Raw genomic sequence first — 19,738 nt, 5'->3', positions numbered from 1 at the left:
ATAGGCCTTACTCCTTTCAGAGCCAATAGTCTGGAGATTAACCAAAGGAGGCACACAGGCAAAGGGAAAGGGAAAAGCCGTCTGATCTTGAATGCTACCTATCTGCACATCACATCTTGTCGTCGTGTAGGGGCGGTGGAATCCGACTCGTGGGGGACCGTCCAGTCACAGACTCGGGTGTGAACACTCCAGCAGCTCGTGAAAATCACTATCACCGGCCGGAAAGAGGCGGGCGGATTGGTCAGACAATTTGGGCAAGATGACGGGCTTGGGTTTGTGTGGTTGCACCAAGCGAGGATCTGATGGCACGGATGACAGTCCTGTCGCTCTCGATTCTGGGGTTTCAACCCATATGATCCATATCACACCAATCATATATCTAAGCAAACCCATGTCAGGACTCGATTGACTTCACACAATCGAATCTGCGCACGGGCGGAAACGGGAAGACGGACTCTGGAGCATTGCAATGCCCGGCCGAGAGATCATCAACAAGGACCACAACCTTGACAACGATACAAAATGTGTCAGGGTCTGCTGAAGGTCCAGGGTGGTTGGCACTTGTCTCAGAATGGCAGGCATCTCACGCGTGTCTTCTGCCATATTGAACACTTGCCACCATCTAGGACATATGGATATCGATTTTGTGTGAGACTGTGTTGGAAGCTCGCCTGCCAAATCGCGATTGGTGATGACAAGAAACATCTTACCGGCAATTAGGTTTGTTGACCTACAATCTCTCTCTCTCTCTCTCTCTCTCCGCACACTTGCACAAGCCATTGATGAATGATGACATGTGTGTGTGTGTGTGGGTGTGTAAATTAGTCCAGGGAACAGCAAGACAAAGGCCTGTTTCACAGCCACGGACTCGTGATCAAGTCTGCATATTGCATGCCGTGGTTGCAGCGCCGGGAGGGGGAAGGGGGGAGACAAGGAATGGGTCGTGTTCCTCTTTCAGCTAAGCAGCAGCTAGATGATGACGGGAAGCGTGAAGTGAGAGAGAGCCTCTGCTTGTAAGCTTCTTCATAACGCTGGCCTTTTTCTCGCAAGCCATTGACGGTTGCGGGACGAAGAGGCTGGCGGGCGGCGGCGCGGGCGGGGAAAGAGGGGCGGGCTAGGAAGGAATTCGAGGATTGAGACTGGACAGGCCCGCAGTGGCCCGGCCAGTGGGCGGACGCGCACAAGAGGGGAAAACGATGGGCGATCTAGGGAGGATCAGGGAAAAGGATCCAGCTAGCTTATCTAGAGTGAGTAGGTACATGCTGAGTAGGCCGACCTCTGCTGTAGCCAAGGTAGCTTGAGGAAACGTCCTCGCGCATCGTACCCTCGCCCCCGGCTGGGCTCCAGGTGGCTTAAGTGTCCTTCGAGCGGTGGTGAGAGCGTCCATTTCTGCTGTCAACCCTCCCCGAGACAAGAGACCAATCGTAGCACATGTGCACTAAGTGCTCCGTAAGAACGCCAGCGCAGCCGTCAAGCGTTAGCGCACATTGATTGGCCTCGTGGGCCCCGCCCGTCCACTGGCCGCTCCACGTTCTTGCAGGCCCGGGAGGGTCCTCCCGCCCCTTGATTGGCCCGACTTCATGCACGAGCCGGTCAGGGCTGGGAAGCCAACGCTGCATCTCTCACCGCCTCTTCAACGGACCTGTCGAGTCTTGCGAAAGTGGTGCGGGTGCCGGGACTCTCTCTCTCTCTCTGCTCCTCTTCCTCCCCCACCTGCCACTCATGCTGGTGGTGCTACCTACCGTTTTGTCGTTGCCGCCGCCGACGCCTCCTCCTCCTCCTCCTCCTCCTGCTGCTGCTCCTCCTTCTCCGTCCTCTCGCCTCTCTCTTCCCGCTCCCCAGTCCCGTCTGACAGTCGCTCGTGCCAGTGTGCCCTAGCGGTCTGCGTGCTCCCGCGCTCTCCTCTCACGTTGGACGCCGCATCAGCGTCTCTCTCGTCCTCTACCTACCTTCCTCTGCCCTCCTCCCCCAGACTTCCGCCACCTCTCCCACTTTCCTCCCCACGACATCGCCCATGTCCCAGTCCTGAACCTCACCGATCTCATCCTGGGATCCCGACGAAAGAGCGGTGTCGTTCACCAACCTGATACAATACTATCGACTCGCCTACCAATCCCCCTCGAACGCTTCCCTCTTTCCCTCTTTTCCCTTTCTCTGTCAAGATGACCTTTGACTTCAACACCGCTGGCGCCGAGGCCCTCTTGCTGGAACTCGGATACGACCCGCGGGAAACGTATCCCTTCTCGACGACGGCTGCTGCGACTACTGGTGCTATCCCAACCACAACATCGACCGCGATGCCGCAATCCAATCGTCAGAGCCCGCCCGTCACCTGGCCCATGGGTTTCGATATGTCGGGAATGGGAGCCGTCACCACGGCCCAGTCTCCCAATGCCGCCTCTGTGACGGCCTCCTCGGACGACTCCCAGGCACCGTCTCCTAGCCATCACAGTGCGGGACTTCACAGCTCGGCCGCCTCGAGCCCTCACCAACAGCAGTTGTCTCCCTTCCAAGCAGTGTCCCAACCACATGCCGCCTCATTACTTGCCGACTGGACCCTACAACAGCAGCAGCAGCAGCAACAACAACAGCAACAGCATAACCCGTCTGCTCAAGAGCTGCAGTTCCTTCACGACTCGGCGTTGGTGCCCTTCACATTTGCTGGTCTCCAGCCTTCACCGCTAGATTACCTCCCAACCACTACGGCGGCCCTCGAGACGGGTCTGCAAATGGAGCCGACGTTCAACACCATGGCCCCAGTGGACGACAGCGCTCAGGCTATGCATTGGAATATGGGCATGCCGAATTGGCTTGATGCCGCCGCAATGACTTTCCCAACTGATGGGCTACCCCGCCTCGGCAGTCTCGGCAGCAACTCGCCAACGGGGACCTACTTGGAAGTGCAGTCGCTCGGCTCTGGCAGTGAGAGCGGATGGAATCTTGTGGACGTAAACTACGACGCATACCAACATGCCCACAATGCCGCAATTTTCAACCCCTCGCAGACCCTGCACCTACGAAGCCACTCTGACGCATCTCACTCTGATGGGTGCAATTCGCTTGACATTGGAAGCTTCGAGGAAGTGACCTTCCCCTACTCGCCATTCTCTCCCGAGTCAGACACCTGCGCAGACTCTTCAAATCCCCACGGTCACCGCCACTGCTTTGGAGAAAACCACAGCCACCCGCATACCACCATGGATACTGTGAGCCCCACGGCTGCAGTTGCTCCTGTGCCAATCAAGGCGGCTGCCGCCACCGCCTCCTCAAGCCGAGTCACGCCGGCAAGCGGATCTGGTATCGGAACGAGCTCGTCAACCTCGCCGCCCGCCAGAAGGCTGTCTGGCCCGCGCAAGAGCCCTATTTCAAAACCTCCCAAGGCTGTCACGCGCAGGACCTCGACGGGCAAGGATTCCAAGGGTACTGGCGAGAAGAAGGTTGGCCGGCGTCGTGGCCCCCTCCTGCCGGAACAGCGAAAGCAGGCCAGTGAAATCAGGAAGCTTCGTGCTTGCCTCCGCTGCAAATTCCTCAAGAAGACGTGTGACAAGGGTGAGCCCTGTGCCGGATGCCAGCCTTCGCACGCTCGTCTGTGGCAAGTCCCGTGTACTCGCATCGATATCAAGGATATTGGCTATTTCATGAAGGACTGGAAGGCGGATTATGAGCGTCACATGAGCCGCGGCGTCTCTGTCTATAACGTCAAGGGCTTCGCTCAGAAGGAGACTCTCATGTGGATCACCCATGGATACGGCTTCTGCCTGCCTGTCATGGTCCGGGAGGTGTACGTTTCGGACTCGAGCTGCTTCCAAGTCGACTGGGTCGAGTCGTTTCTGACTGACCAGGAGCCAATCGACTTTGAGATCCGCACCGAGGGTCTCGATGTCGGCCACGAGGGCATCAGCATGAACGCTCTTTCCGAGTATCTGGACAAGCATATTGATGGCTTCTACGAGACATTCATCACTGATCATTTCGAGGGCACTCCTTTCATCACGGAGATTCTTACAACTGCCTACCGTTATTACATGAAGGAGAAGTCGCCTGTCATCCGCAAGGCTCTGAAGCTGGTTCTCGCCTACAACCTCACGATGCACATCACCATGGTTGAGCAGCAGGGCGACGAGTCTATTGCAGAGGGTCAGATCGACGATGAAGACTCCAAGTATTATGGCAAGGTCGTGGCCCCCGTCATGATCAACTTCCAGATCAAGTGTGCCCTGGCCGATATGTGGCGAGAGCTGCAGAAGGACATTCTGGAGGAGCTGTCCGCTCTTTACTCGAGCGTATACAGCGGTGACCGATTGAAGAACTGGCCGACCATTTTCATGCTCGCCTCTATTCTCTTGGTCGTGTGGGAGGAGATGCAATTCGATTGCCACTACAGAGTCCCGGATCCTGTTGCAGTCAACAAGTTCTGTTCTGACATGGAGACGACGCCTGTCGGCGTCATTGTCGGACTCTTCCACGCCATCTCTCAGAAGCTCCCTGCTTTCACCGAGTGGGACACCAGGAGACATGGCCAGCTCCTCAACAATAACCCTGCAGTATGTGAGGCTATGACAGAGGTCAAGCAGCATGTGCTCAAGCATGGTGAGTAGAAAAAGAACCAATTTGTTGAAGATGACGTTGCAGAACTAACAGCCTTTGCAGAAGCATACTTGAGGACCCGACCGGAGTCCAAGTTTGACCGTTACGACTTTGACTCTCTGTCAAATAAGTTTCTGTCAAAGCTTGTCATCCGTGCCAACTAAGTTGCCGGCCTCCATTGCTCCATTGCGTTAATGAGCATTATGATACCATTTCGCTCCTATGTTTTTATTCCCTTGTTTTTCTTCCTTGCTTTCTGTTTCTCGAATTATCAAAAACCCCAGCCTTGTCACAACAGGCATGCGCGGGCGGTTATTTCTTTTGTCGATCACGGAAACATTGAGCGACGGCGTTTCATCAACATGCCGCACGAAACACAAGCAAGCATATTACTTCATCTGTCCGATTACCTTGGCACCTTCGATCCGATTCTCGGCCCTCCACCCCGGGCCAGGTCACTGCTACGAAACGCATTGAATTCAACGACGTAATGTCTTTGCGCCAGGAGCGAGTCACGACCATATTACGATTTCTCTGCATGAATGTATGACTGGGCTTCCATTCTCATAAAGAGATGGGCACTGGGAGGAAATTTCATGAAGAAACGCGATCAATGCGTTTGGAAAAACATTGCATGTATTTTGGGGAAAGGGAAAGGCGAGAGAGCCTACATATATGACAGCGCGCAGGTTTTGGAATTGCTCTTTGGAGGAAAATACTCAGATACGGACGGTCCTTGAGAAGATGTGACGTTTCATGTCGGCCCGGTACCTAGACTAGAGGCATCCAAAAAGAAATAAAAGCAAGACAGACTTTCACCCGAGATCTACTGCCAGCCGAATCGCCTGCAGTCGCGCAGCAATACTACCTAGGTTTGCAAACTTGGATATTCAATGCACTGCTACGTATTGGGTCCCTAGCGATGCAAAAGATGCTCCTCCTCCAAGAGCGAGGTGTATCTAGCGACCCCCACCATACAGCATGCAAGACATGATCCAGTGCAAATCTGCTCATGCTCACCACACTGGGCTCTCACGCGGTTACTCAACCGTCTTGAAACATCGTAGTGCCATTCGCGATGCCGGTGCTGTCCACGGCAGACCCACCTCCCGCATGAGTGAGAAAAAAACGTGGTGGAATAAGAAATGTGTCGACGGCCTCTAAAGCGTGTTTCTCTCATTCAAGCGAGAATGACGGGCTGGGTTAAGCTACCAATGACGTCGTCAGACTGGTGGAGTTGGCTTGCGAAGTATGGGGGTTTACGGGCGATAAGAACCGGGCGGTATCGAAACCCCGCAAGTGAGAATTGCCAAGTTTGACTGCATAATCGAGAGGGGAACGGGCAGTGCCGTCACAGGTCATGGTGAATTGCACCAACCGAGATGACGAGATGCTGCATTGGTAGAAATAAATGACAGAGAAGCTTGCAGCCGGAAAATCATAAGATTTTCTCGTCCGTTTTCGCGACACGCGTAACTACAAGTAGAAATTGAATGCAGTGGATTGCGAGTCAGGAGGGGATGGGCGGGAGTGCCCGGGAGAGCCACGGAGTGCCCGGTCTGGCCGTTCACCTACTGTCGGCACCTCAGCCCAAGCCATCGGGTTGGCTTATTTGAATTCGATGAACTGATCATCAGGGGAAAAGTGACTGATGCGCGCCAGTCTTTGAGCCTCAGCGCTTTGTTTGAAGACCACCAAACGCCACCCAGACAGACAGACAACTGGAGGGGAAGGTTTGTTCCTGCCCACCTGCCTTGATTGTTGGTTCGTGGTCAATGATCATCATGCTGCTGTTTCCTTTTGCGCCCAGGTCATCGAGCCAGGCGATAAGAGTGGGTCCTGGTCTGGAAGGGCTAGCCTTTCTCCGCAGATTCCCAGCGTTGGCAGGTGAAGTTTGTAGAAGCTACCTGGGTCTCACAATATAAATAGGTGAGATTCAAAGTACCACTACTTGTTAGCCAGCAGGGCCATTCCTTGCTTTACGAGCACCTTCCTCCGGGTTCGTCGCCTTCGGGCCCACCTCTGCCTGTTCCCCCCTGTGAATCACTGCCCGGGGCCCTACCTGCTGCTGCCAGCCAGTGCCTGGGGACTGCCGCCTGCCTCCTGCTACATAATTTGTCAGGCTCATTGACCACCGCTGCGCCCCCTCACTTACTCATTCACTGACCGTTCGCTTGCAATCCGCCGCCTTCGCTGTCTCCGAACATCCCCTTGGTGGCCACTCTCATATTTAAACCACCCACCCATTTCCCTCGTCATCACCCATCTTTCTCCTCTTCCCTTCCATCCATCTCTGCAAAAATCCATTCCTGCGATACCCATCATCATCTCGCACGACCTCATCAAACATCAAGCGAGTAGCATCAATACATCCAATCGTCACTACTACTGCAATCGATCACAATGCAGATCTTCGTCAAGACTCGTAAGTTTCACCTCTGCCGCCCAACCTCCCCCAGTGGCGATAGTACGATTTACTAACTCGTTACTTTGCAGTCACCGGCAAGACCATCACTCTCGAGGTCGAGTCCTCGGATACCATTGACAACGTCAAGAGCAAGATCCAGGACAAGGAGGGCATCCCGCCAGACCAACAGCGCCTGATTTTTGCTGGCAAGCAGCTTGAGGACGGTCGCACCCTCTCCGACTACAATATCCAGAAGGAGTCTACTCTGCACCTCGTCCTCCGTCTTCGCGGCGGCATGCAAATCTTCGTCAAGACCCTGACCGGCAAGACCATCACCCTTGAGGTGGAGTCGTCGGATACCATCGACAATGTTAAGTCGAAGATTCAGGACAAGGAGGGTATTCCTCCAGACCAACAGCGCCTGATTTTCGCCGGCAAGCAGCTCGAGGATGGCCGTACCCTCTCCGACTACAACATCCAGAAGGAGTCCACGCTGCATCTCGTCCTTCGTCTTCGTGGAGGCATGCAGATCTTTGTCAAGACGTTGACTGGCAAGACGATCACCCTTGAGGTGGAGTCGTCGGATACCATCGACAATGTTAAGTCGAAGATTCAGGACAAGGAGGGTATTCCTCCAGACCAACAGCGCCTGATTTTCGCCGGCAAGCAGCTCGAGGATGGCCGTACCCTCTCCGACTACAACATCCAGAAGGAGTCCACGCTGCATCTCGTCCTTCGTCTTCGTGGAGGCATGCAGATCTTTGTCAAGACGTTGACTGGCAAGACGATCACGTTGGAGGTCGAGTCCTCTGACACGATCGACAATGTCAAGTCGAAGATTCAGGATAAGGAGGGTATTCCCCCAGACCAGCAGCGTCTCATCTTTGCTGGCAAGCAGCTTGAGGACGGCCGGACCCTGAGCGACTACAACATCCAGAAGGAGTCGACGCTCCACCTGGTCCTGCGCCTCCGTGGTGGCCAGTAGTGGGCTGGTTGGATTTGTTCTGGTTTGGCGTTTCTGGGAACTTCGGACAGACGCCGAAGTATGGGATTTCACGTACTTGGGTGCTAGCATGGACATCAACTTATTTGATGCCTGAATGACAATAGACACGTTTACGGTCTAAACCAATGGTCCATTTGATATGTGATTGTAAATTTGAGTGGCATACCCAACATGTAAGCCTGATGGCGCTGAGACATCCATGGATGATGTGATGGTGGCTCAACTGTAGATAAGATAAAGGTACTTGAATGACTACCTAGGTACGTAGTGGGGGTCTCGAAGTCTCCGACTCTTTCTTTCTCTGGAATTTTTCTTACCCTTCTTTCGCCTCGTAATGATAGAAAAGAAGAGGAAAGAAGCACCTTAGGCTTTCTCCAGTCTTCTTTTGCTACTCATTAATTATGCGTTATGAGGGCGGAGAAAGGTCTTCTCGAAGAATAGAGGTGCTTCTTCCACCTTGACACAGACATTGCCAAAAGTCGTCTTGTTTCTGCTCGCGGACAGCGTACTGGCGGGGTTGACAAACATCCGAGAGAATTTGAGGCGATGCCGTATCATTACCATCTCAAACTAGAGCTCTACGCGTCGCCAAACCCTTCGACGCCCAGCGCGGACCTCAATACTATCTGGGTGCCGGCAGACGGCGAGACAATCTTCGACAACCTTCCCTCCCATCCCCGAAAGACCGCGGCCTTAGCGTCCACCAAACGAAAGCAGAAAGCCGTCGAGACCGGTTCTGGATACACAAGGGGTACACGGCAGGCCAGCGTGATTGACTGCGGAGCTCCACGCGCGGCTGCTCCTGACGAAGACGAAGACGCGCCCAATATTGTTCGCCTCTCTGAGCGGCAGTGGCGAGAGCGCACGCTGAGCTTTCCTGCTCCCGGGTTTTCTGCAGGTCTCGGGCCGAAGAAGGCGGCTAGAGACTGGCGCTTCGGACCGCTGAGCGTCGAGAGCTTGGATCTGATCGACGAGGGCGGAGAACAGCCGGAGACAGTCATGGCTGATTATATGAACCCAGCTCCAGCAGTGTCACTCGGGCCAACACTAGGAGGAGCAGGCCAGGCTACCAAAGCAAAGTTTCTGCCACTCGAGTCGAAGAACACGGAACTAGGTTGGGGTATTGTGCACCTGTACCGGGAAGACACCGATGGAGATGCCTACGGCCTTGTCTCTGAAGGAGACGTGAGCGATGGCGATGGAGAAACTGTGGAAGGCGGGGAGGATGGGACGATACTCTGCATCCCCGCAGTGCCGAGCTATCTATCCCCCAGCGACTTCCTAGGTTTCGTCGGTGAAAAATGGCGAGGAGACATCAGCCATTACAGGATGATCATGACCAGCCGCATGAACCGTTACATGGTGCTTATGAAGTTTCGCGATGGGAAGAGAGCAAGAGAATGGCGCACGGAATTCGACGGCAAGGTCTTCAACAGCATGGAGGCCGAAATTTGCCACGTTACCAACATCAAATCCATCACCGTCGAGACGCCCGGACGAACCCGCCCTACTCTCTCGGGATCATCATCTGCTGGCGGCATGGTATCCAACACGCTCAAGCCATTCCCTCCGCCCACGCCGAACCTCACTGAGCTGCCCACCTGTCCTGTCTGCCTGGAGCGGATGGACGACACGGCGGGACTGATGACAATCATCTGCCAACACGTCTTCCATTGCACGTGCCTTCAAACCTGGAAGGGCTCTGGCTGCCCTGTCTGCCGAGCAACAAATCCTTCACTGGTAGAATCGCCGTCTGCATCGGATCCATACGACCCCTCGAACCCATACTCCCAACCGTTCGGCCATGGCATTACCAATCTCTGTACAGTTTGCGACTGTGCAGATGACCTGTGGATCTGTCTGATATGCGGGAACGTCGGATGTGGCCGTTACAAGGGCGGGCATGCCAAAGACCACTGGAAAGAGACAGCCCACTCCTTCAGCTTAGAACTGGAAACACAGCATGTCTGGGACTACGCGGGAGACACATGGGTACACAGGCTGCTTCGCGATAAGGGCGACGGGAAGGTTGTCGAGCTACCAGGCCGGACTCGGAGCGGTGCTGGTCCAAACGGCAACGAAGACGTCGTCCCCCGGGAGAAGCTGGAGAGCATGAGCAGGGAGTATACGCACCTTCTCACCAGTCAGCTGGAAAGCCAGAGGGTGTATTTTGAAGAGATGGTCAGCAAGGCTGCTGACAAGGCAGCCAAGGCGTCTGCAGCAGCTGAATCGGCGGCCAGTCAAGCGGCGCAGGCTCTGGCTGAGCTTCGATCCCTACGCACTGAACACGATGCTCTCATCAAGACCACACTGCCGGGTCTCGAGCGGGAGGCGGAGCGGGAACGCAAGCGAGCGGATAAATCTACGGAGCTGGCGCGCAACCTGGGGAAGTCGGTCCAGGAGGAGAAGAAGGTGTCGGAGGGTCTCATGCAGCGCGTGGGCCACGTCAACAAGGAGCTCGAGACGATGAAGGGCAAGGTGGAGGAGCTCGCGCGGGAGAACGAGGAGCTCAAGGAGATGAACAGAGACCTGACCATGTTTATATCCGGACAGGAGAAGCTCAAGGAGATGGAGGAGGAGGGCAAGGTTGCCCAGGGCGAGCTCGAGGAGGGCAGTGTGAGTCTGCCGGAGAGGAGGAAGCCCAGAGGCAAGGGCAAGGGGAGGGGTTAGGGGAAGTGTAGCAGTTCGATCACGATTTACATTGCACGAACGGGTACCCAGCGTCCGCTCCGTAGCGTCAGGCATGACATCAATGCATGCTTTGTTCTATAAGTAGGTCTTAATATCAGCGTTTGCTATGAAGATGCTCGAAAGACAACTTGATAAGTTGGCTGTAAGACATCCCAAATAGGCAGTCGGGAGCCGTTGCAGTTGTTGAGCTGCAACATCACCGCAGATGACAAACCGTTGGGACGAGTAGCCTGCAGTTGAGAACCGCTGAAACACCCACAGAAGTGCCTGACGAGAAGGAAGCCTGTCAGCACTCGAGCCAAGCTTTTATCGACCCCGTGAACAACCCCGCCCGGGCGCTATCTCTTATCGCTCCAGCTCTCTAGGCGGGCGATAGTGGCGTAGCGGGGCAGCTAGAGCTCGCCCGCTTACTGGGGAGAGATGGTTTTGACGAACCATTGTCATGGACGGATATCTCGAGCCGCTCGAGGACGCCTAACAGCTCACCCCCATAGCCAGGCAGGGGATTACTATCGGTACCTACCTATACTTCAACATCCAACAATGAAGCCTCGAGGAGAGTGGCTTTATGTTTCGAGCGGACCTACGCTGAAGCCTGGTGAGGCACCGCCCACACCCGCACTCCGGGCCAGCTCGGTCGGCCTAAAGGGATCCCACTAGACTCCGCTTCGGGGAAGCTTCTAGTGCGCTGTGCTTTGGCTCACGCTCGTTTACTCGCTTAAAATGAGAGCTTCAGTGGGTGAGGTTAAGCGGGCGTGCTTGTAAGTTGGTGCTGGAGCTGGGAAAATTAAGTCAGAGCTGTATGTACGGAGTAAGGTAAGTCTGGTCCAAGAGGGTGCTGTACCTGCTACCTCCACCCATCCAGGAGATCTGCACCCATCCTCGCCTAATTTTTTGATGCTCGCCATTTTCTGCGCTGCATTTGCCTCTCCAACAACGGCACAGCCGTCAGCAACCGCGGGCGCCAATCATTCCCGTCTATTTCAATTGCTGCCAAGTTTCTCCAGAGTCCCGTCGCTTCCAAGTCCTTCTGGGGTGTTGTGCATGAAGAGCCTGCATGCGACCAAGCTCTGACGACGTGGTATATACATCATCATGGTCTGCCCATGATTGCTGAACACCCGCAACAACTGTCCCGCCCGGCCCAAACCTTATCGCGCCCACGCACGCTCGGCCGGTACCTACATCCTGAATGAGAAGCGAGCTTCTGCCTCACATTCCGCGACCACGCATTCCTCCTCGCGCTCTTTGAGACACTCCCTCGATTGGGAACGGCGACCTGAGCGAATCTGCTGATTCCTGCAACCGCGATCCCCGGGCTCTCCGCGTCACATCTCTAGACTACGACGCCATACTCCCTCAACAGCTCGAACCGTTATCAGCAAAGAGCACCAGAGAGCCGAGCTCCAGAAGATCCCGCTGCCCACCATGGCTTCTACCACCACGCCGAACGGCAAAGCCGAACAGGCGCCGGCGAAGCAGGAGAAGGAGCTCTACCCGATGAGCGAGTGGAAGTATGACACCTTCCTGTGGACCATGTCAGTGCTCGTGGAGCTCTTCTTCCGGGAAGTGCATCCTCGAGGCTCGTGGAAGGTCCCGAGGCACGGCCCGGTCCTCTTTGTTGCAGCTCCCCACGCCAACCAGGTAGGTCATATTGGTCGCGGGCGACTTCTCTTTGCACAAACAAGTACTTGCGACTGACGCTGTGCATAGTTTGTCGATGCCCTCGTTCTGTCAAGAACTCTTCGAAACGAGGCAAAACGTCGAGTCTCTCTTCTCATCGCCCAAAAGTCTGTCCACGGTTTTATCGGATACGCATCTCGCCAGGTCGGTGCAGTGCCCGTCGGGAGAGCACAGGATGCTGCGAAGCCGGCCAAGGGCGTGATCTACATGCCCGATCCGGTCAACGACCCTACGCTGATCCGCGGCGTTGGAACGAACTTTACAAAGGAGGCCGAGCTTGGTGGCATGGTGTTCCTACCATCCGTCAAAGGGCAGAGCGGCTCGTCTGTCGACATCGCCGAGATCATTGGCCCCGAAGAGCTGCGGACGAAACGGCCATTCAAGGGCGCGACGCCGTTGAAGCAGCTTACAGGCCGAACCGATATCGACGAGAACGGGCATCTCACTGACAAGAGTGTCAAGGGGTGCAGAGAGGGCTACGAGGGCACCAAGTTCAAGCTCGCGCCGCACATTGATCAGACCAAGGTATACCATGCTGTCTTCAACAGGCTCAAGGGCGGAGGCTGTGTTGGTATCTTCCCCGAGGGAGGTAGCCACGATCGCACCGGCCTCCTCCCCTTGAAGGCTGGTGTTGCCATCATGGCCCTGGGCACTCTGGCCGAGGCGCCAGACTGTGGCCTCAAGATCGTGCCGGTTGGCATGAACTATTTCCATGCGCACAAGTTCAGATCCCGGGCGGTCGTCGAGTTTGGCGCGCCCTTTGAGATTCCCACGGAGCTGGTAGAGATGTACAAGAGCGGGAACAGGCGCGATGCCATTGCCCAGGTTTTGGACATGGTGCATCCCGCCCTCGCCGCCGTCACCGTTTCAACACCGGACTATGACACCTTGATGATGATACAGGCTGCTCGGCGGCTCTACAACCCTACGGGAAAGAAGCTACCGCTGCCGGTCGTGGTGGAGCTTAATCGGCGCCTCGCCATGGGCTACGAGAAGTACAAGGACGACGAGCGCCTCAAGAGCCTCCAGGTCGCGGTCAAGGAGTACAACAAACAGCTCAGATATCTCAACCTTCGCGACCATCAGGTCCAATACGCCAAGATGTCGCTGCCAAAGGTCATTTTCCTGTTCCTCTACCGCCTTACGAAACTCCTGATCCTGTCGGTCGCCGTCCTTCCTGGTCTCATACTGTTCGCGCCCGTTTTTGTGGTGTCCAAGCTCTATAGTATCAAGAAGGCGCGAGAGGCTCTTGCCGGGTCATCCGTCAAGATCCAGGGACGAGACGTCATGGCGACGTGGAAGCTCCTGGTATCTATGGCCTTTGCGCCCGTTCTTTACAACTTTTACTGCGTCCTCTTTGTCTACAAGGTCGGATCGGACAGGCTCTGGGGACACGTACCGGCCTGGGCGAGCGACGCGCCGTGGTGGCTCGTCTTTCTCACCGGCTGGATCCTGTTCCCGCTCATCACGTTTGCGGCGCTCAGGTTTGGCGAGGTCGGGATGGACATCTTCAAGTCCCTGCGACCGTTGGTCATGTGCATCAACCCTTCGTCCAGCTACAGCATCCACAAGCTCCGAGAGACGCGGGCCGAACTGAGCGAACAGGTGACCGATCTGATCAACACGCTCGGCCCGGAGATGTTCCCGGACTTTGAGTACACGCGGCTCGTCAAGCCCGACGGCAGGCCGTCGTCGCCGCCGCCGCGCAGGAGGCGCGATAGCGACGTGTCGAGCGGCAGCTTCGACGTGGAGAGCCCGCCGGTGCTGGCTAGGAGGAGCACGACGCAGTCGAGCCGGGCGATCCCGCGCAACGAGTCGTTCAGCAACATCGGGCGCATCGGCATGTTCGCGACGCGGCCGCCGTCGCGGTCGCGGTCGCGCAGCAGCAGCAGCGGGGGCGGGTTCGGCATGGGCGGGTTCCCCGTCAGCGCCTTCACGACGCTCGACTCCAAGGAAGGGTTCGACGAGGCGAGCCAGAAGATCCGGGCGGCGATGCGGGAGCGGGGCGAGATGCGGCGGCGCAAGAGCCGCACTGCCTCCAAGGGGATCCAGCTGGGGCAGGAGGACAGCGAGGAGGAGGAGGACGGAGGAGGGCACGAGTACGACGACGAGGCGAGGAGGAAGGACGAATGAAGAATGTAATTCTTTTCTATAATTTTTGTTTACTTCCTCTTTTGTTTTCTCTCTCTCGTTCCGTCTTTTGGGGACCAGGTCCGGACACTGATTGGGAGGGCGTCGAAAGTGGCGTTGCATGCCTAGGACGCACGCCCGTGTTGTCTATCCGTTTTGTATATAGCGAGGTTTAGTGTTCTCGTGGTGGGCGCGACTGCCATCGTGTAATGACAAGTCCTTTTCTCAAAGTCCACCATGGATCTTTCTGAGTACCTGTTTGATACCGAGATGTCTTGGGTGCAGGGGTGTAACCGGGATATGTTCTTTGTAAGCGGAATGGAGTTCCGGTATTATCAGATTGGCGGTGGATCAGGCCAAGGAGGAATTGGATCAGATAAGCCAGCCCTAGAAACAGTAGCCCTTCCACCCAACAGATCAGCACCACCCACTGCACACCAAGAACAGAAAACAGGAGAACATAATAGCAGGCATGATTGGTGTAGGATAAGCGTCACGCGCATGAAGCATATCCCCTCTTACGCCAGCCTTGACGTACACTCTCCAATCCCATATTCCTCCTGTCAGACACGTATCCTTTGGCACTAGGCATGGTCACTTTTTGCTGTAATTCGGGCTCGGTGATACGAGTTCGATATATCCACCCTGTTCTTGATTGTGGAGATCTCCACCGAGAGTTTTGGTAAGACCTCGCTTCCCATTAGTCGGTGTGTGTTGGTCTAGAGTCTAGAGATAGAGGCTGACGGGGGAGACGCAGTGATCGCGGGGAGGCAAGTGACAGAGTTCGGTGAATTGCAATTGTGCGGAACGGAGATGGCGGCTTATTGCGGGCGTAGAAGCGTATAAGACGGAGGTAGCATCCCGTGGCCCTCATATTACGTTCGAGGGGTTTGTCGCCTGTTGCTTCTGAACTTTTTCCCTCTCCCTGCTGAAGAGCGAACCCTGGAGATCTACTCTGTAATCAAACTGCGCCCACACCCGACGACTGGGCTTGTCACGACGGTTTGCGGCGCTTGCGACATTACCTTCTTGGCCTGACTCCATACCGCCGAGCGACGATCTCCGAGTCTCTTCCTAGCTCGAGGCGACAGAGGGAGGGGAATTCAGTCCAGTCCAGTCCAGTTCAGTAAGCCCTGCAGATAATCTCGGGACTCCGAGGTTCGGGTCCGTATTGCGTGAGATTACGGCAGATGTACGACAGAAAAGACGAACGACCTTCCTCGATACTGTAGCAGCGCTGCGGTGATCAAGGACCTACCAGAACGGGCTGGCGGCGCACTAATAAGAGACGGGTGTATCTTTTCTCCAAGTTTATGTCCGGGTAGCTTGTCTCGTCCTGTCGTCACCTCCACTTAACTACCTAGGTAGCTACCTAGCGCTGGGGGGCAGGACAAAGCCAAGAAGCCCCGTTTTATTTTTTAGAAGAATATCCTGCGCCGCCGGTCGCTGCTGGCTGGTAGGTATAAAGTGCCCGCCGCCATGGGCCCACCGTCCGCAACGGCGGCTGCTCCCCCTCTGCCGGAGCAGCACATGCCACTGAAGCAAAAGATGGCCGAGGGTTTCAAATCGTGGTTCGGCAAGGCCCTCGGGCAGGGCGCGACGCCGCAGGGCGACATGGCGCACGCCACCGTCGCCGACATCTTCCCGCGGACCGTCCCCGAGGTCGACGGCGACGACTGCAGCCACGACTGCGAGAGCTGCACCGTCAAGTACCCGCGCGGCTTCAAGGTCGAGGAGTCGGACGTGCTGTACGGTCACGTCAAGGGCTGGGAGACGCACGTCCTGGTCGCGACGGGCAAGTCGGACTGGGTGCGCGACGTGGAGGACGAGAAGGGCAGCGTGATGCAGGCCGTGGGCAAGGCGGAGAAGCCGAGCAACGGGGTGAGTCTATCTCTTGCTATATATAGTCTCGTTTCCTTTCTGAAGAAGAAGCAATCGCTGATCAAAGTCGGTCTCGACTCGCACACCAGAGGTTAATGCTCTCGGCATCCAACATCCCTACCCCCGACCACTCCAACGACTACTCCAAACCCACCACCGTCCTCCTCCTGCCCGCCTTCCAGATCATAGAAAACGTCACGCCGGAAAGCGTGCCGACGCTGATATCAGAGTTCGTCAACAAGGGGCCCACAAACACCTCGGCTCTGCACCCCGTCTCCCTGCCGCGCCAGCTATCCGCTGCCCCTCCTCCGGGCAGCGACGCGGCGGCGGTGATCGCGGCGGCGGGCCTCGCGAGCCGGCCGTGCCCGCACAGCGCGCTGGTGCTGCTGTGCTCGCAGAAGACGCGCGACGCGCGCTGCGGGCAGTCGGCGCCGCTGCTGCGCAGGGAGCTCGAGCGGCACCTGCGCCCGCTGGGCCTGTACCGCGACCTCGACGACGAGCGGCCGGGCGGGGTCGGCATCTACTTCATCTCGCACGTCGGCGGGCACAAGTACAGCGCCAACGTCATGGTGTACCGCCGGCCCGACGCCTTTGGGCTCGACGGCCTCGAGAGGGCGCGCCTGGCGCCGGGGAAGGCGGTGGCGCCCGCGACCGCGCACAAGCGGAAGGCGGCGACGGAGAATGGGATCGCTGCTGCTGCTGCTGCTGCTAATGGCACAGAGAAGGAGGAGGAGGACGGGGATGTCGGCGCTGGTCAGTGTATCTGGCTTGCCAGGGTCGCGCCCGAGGACTGCGAGAACTTGGTCAAGTACACCATTCTACAGGGCAAGGTGGTCAAGCCGGCCAGGCAGCTAAGGGGCGGCTTTGACAGAGCCAAGGGGTTAATTAGTTGGTAAGAGGGGAAAAGAGAAAAGGCATACACACGCGCAACGCGCAACCTGAAGAGACACCCCTTCTAGATATACCCCCCCTCACCTTCTTTGGTACGGAGAGCCACGAGCATGATCGGTCAACTGGTGTGTGTTTAGACTACCTAAGGCCCAGATGCATATAAAACGACCGTCCTAAATCAGTGGTTACACGGTACAAAGGGGGATGCATAAAAACACGAAGTAGATGCCAAGCCACTAAAAATAGAGCTAGTCCCCTAATAAATTAGCCTGTCAATTACTCCACCAGTCGTCTCCCAGCACCATCATTATATTGATAAACATCCCTATATATTCTATGAAAAATTTTATAATTATCACTACTTTTTCTATAATACTATAGATTCTTATAACTATTACTTTATAATATCTCTATTACTATGTCTTTAAATTAAGTAATAATTATACTTTAAGATTTCTTAGATTCTAATAAATATAAAAATATTGATTTAACTGAATTTAATGATGATTTTCCTTCTATTCTTCTATCTATTTAAAGTCTTATCTCTAAATCAGCAACTCTAAATAAAGCTATTTATAATATAATATCTATTATTACTCCTATCTTATCTTCCTAGGAATCTAATTATTAAAAATTAAGATCCTTAGCTACCTTTAGATTTAGGCTAGACAATTTTCTACTTAAGATAACAACTACTTTTATAGATTATTTCCTTTAAGCTAGATATAATAGACTCTTAAATTCAATAAAAAAAAAGAACCTAGAGCCTGTCTAGAACTAAATCTATAAGTAAATATAAGTAAAATTTCTAGAGAGATTACTTATAGCTTGAACTGTTTAGAATAAGTATAATAATAAGAAGAAGTGCTTTAGAATCTAGAAGGTATTAATAGCTAAATTAAAGGTATCCTATAATAAATCTACTAGCCTCTCTATAGCTAGTAATAAGATCTAGAAGGTATTTATTACTTAATATTTAATAATCACTTATTCTTATAAATAGCTATAGACTATACCTCTTAATAATATAAATATATATTAAGAGGTTTTCTATAGTAAAAGTACTATTAGAGCTTTAATTAGAGATGCTAGAGAGGTTAGCTTATATACTAATTTATTAGCTAGTCTATTAATCTTATCCTAATAAAGGCTCTTATATATATAGATTAGAGTAGTAACTAAAAGATATTATGATTTTAATCTAGATATCTTCCCTAAATTATTAGATAAGAGTAATATCAAGCTTTTATAGATAAATCCTAATAAATTAGAGATACCTCTCTCTAGATAAATCTCTAATAAAAGATACTATAAGAATCTAACCCCTTCTATCTTCTCTTATAATCTAGTTATTCTTAGTAATAGCTTTATAATTATTATAATAGCTACCTTATATCTATCTAGTGCTAATAATATCTCTATTACTATTAATAGCCTGATTAAGAGGTTCTCTAGCTACTATTCTGCTTATTAGATTAATCATTATATAGAGAAACTTAGAGATCTAACTTAGACTGTTATTTAGAATACTATAGTAGAGAAGAATTACTATCTATAAGTTATTAAATAGGGCTAGGATTAAGAAGCTTTATAGGCCTCTAGTCTACTTATTAATATCTAGCTAACTTCTTCTAATACTGTCTCTATAATTAGATTATAATAATATATCTAATCTCTTATAGCTCCTTATTAGTGATTATAGTTATCTAGGGCTTTATAGGATCTTAATCTTAAGCCTCTACTACCTCCTCTTTATCCTTAGCTTTATAGCTTATCTTAATAAAGTTATAGAGGGCTATTACTATATAAATAATATCTATCTATACTTAGATTAAATATTTAGATATATTACTATAGATAATTTTAAACTAATACTTTAATATACTAAAGGCCTACTTAATAACAATCCTAATATAGACATACTAGAGATTATATAGCTTCTTCTATATTAAGAGTAGGTTGGCTATATTCTACTAGTCCTTAAGATAGTACTAGACATTTAAGAAGGGTATTATAAAGCCCTAATAACTACTAAAGCCTATATTAGCTATATAATACCTATTAGCTAATACTTAAAGCTTTCTGCCTATAGCCTATAATAATAAAGTGATATTATTTATTAAGCCCTTTATACCAGCTAGTATATAGCTAAAATAGCTATCTATATAGACAGTAGCTAGTATATTTTAATTAATATTATTCTTTCAATCTCTCTAGTCATATTATACTTTAAGTAGAATATATATTAGAATATATATCCTATCTATAGCCCTAATATATCCTCTAAAAGCCCTAATCTTAAAGTTTCTTATAATATTTAGATTAATCTATTTATCTACCTTTAGCTTAATAAAAGCTAGATAAAGCTTAATAAAGTAGGATAAGATCTTAGCTATAGTTTATAATACTATAGACTAATAGATATAGAATTAATAGGCTATAGCCCTCTAAGAGCTATTATT

General features: G+C 52.8%; 5 protein-coding genes across 5 annotated transcripts; all 5 read left to right on the top strand.

Annotated features, from left to right (window-relative positions):
* Positions 1–2,162: 2,162 nt before the first annotated feature.
* Positions 2,163–4,751, top strand: E0L32_001375 (uncharacterized protein; the record flags this gene model as incomplete). Its single annotated transcript, XM_031135447.1, has 2 exons — positions 2,163–4,590; positions 4,651–4,751. The coding sequence occupies 2 exons, from the start codon at positions 2,163–2,165 to the stop codon at positions 4,749–4,751; spliced, it is 2,529 nt and encodes an 842-aa protein (XP_030991889.1).
* Positions 4,752–6,990: 2,239 nt separating this feature from the next.
* Positions 6,991–7,979, top strand: E0L32_001374 (uncharacterized protein; the record flags this gene model as incomplete). The annotated part of the gene is made up of 2 exons (XM_031135446.1): positions 6,991–7,012; positions 7,084–7,979. 2 exons carry the CDS (start codon positions 6,991–6,993, stop codon positions 7,977–7,979), a joined length of 918 nt encoding a protein of 305 aa, XP_030991888.1.
* A 567-nt stretch (positions 7,980–8,546) lies between these two features.
* Positions 8,547–10,670, top strand: E0L32_001373 (uncharacterized protein; the record flags this gene model as incomplete). The annotated part of the gene is made up of 1 exon (XM_031135445.1): positions 8,547–10,670. One exon carries the CDS (start codon positions 8,547–8,549, stop codon positions 10,668–10,670), a length of 2,124 nt encoding a protein of 707 aa, XP_030991887.1.
* Positions 10,671–12,119: 1,449 nt separating this feature from the next.
* Positions 12,120–14,507, top strand: E0L32_001372 (uncharacterized protein; the record flags this gene model as incomplete). The annotated part of the gene is made up of 2 exons (XM_031135443.1): positions 12,120–12,335; positions 12,405–14,507. 2 exons carry the CDS (start codon positions 12,120–12,122, stop codon positions 14,505–14,507), a joined length of 2,319 nt encoding a protein of 772 aa, XP_030991886.1.
* A 1,476-nt stretch (positions 14,508–15,983) lies between these two features.
* E0L32_001371 (uncharacterized protein) lies at positions 15,984–17,281 on the top strand (the record flags this gene model as incomplete). Its single annotated transcript, XM_031135442.1, has 2 exons — positions 15,984–16,385; positions 16,475–17,281. 2 exons carry the CDS (start codon positions 15,984–15,986, stop codon positions 17,279–17,281), a joined length of 1,209 nt encoding a protein of 402 aa, XP_030991885.1.
* Positions 17,282–19,738: the final 2,457 nt, after the last annotated feature.

Source organism: Thyridium curvatum (genome assembly GCF_004353045.1).
Source record: "Thyridium curvatum strain D216 chromosome Unknown NODE_5_length_802575_cov_81.998223, whole genome shotgun sequence".
Lineage (NCBI taxonomy): Eukaryota > Fungi > Ascomycota > Sordariomycetes > Thyridiales > Thyridiaceae > Thyridium > Thyridium curvatum.
The sequence above is the reverse complement of the archived record's forward strand: the minus strand, read 5'-3'. Positions and strand labels throughout refer to the sequence as shown.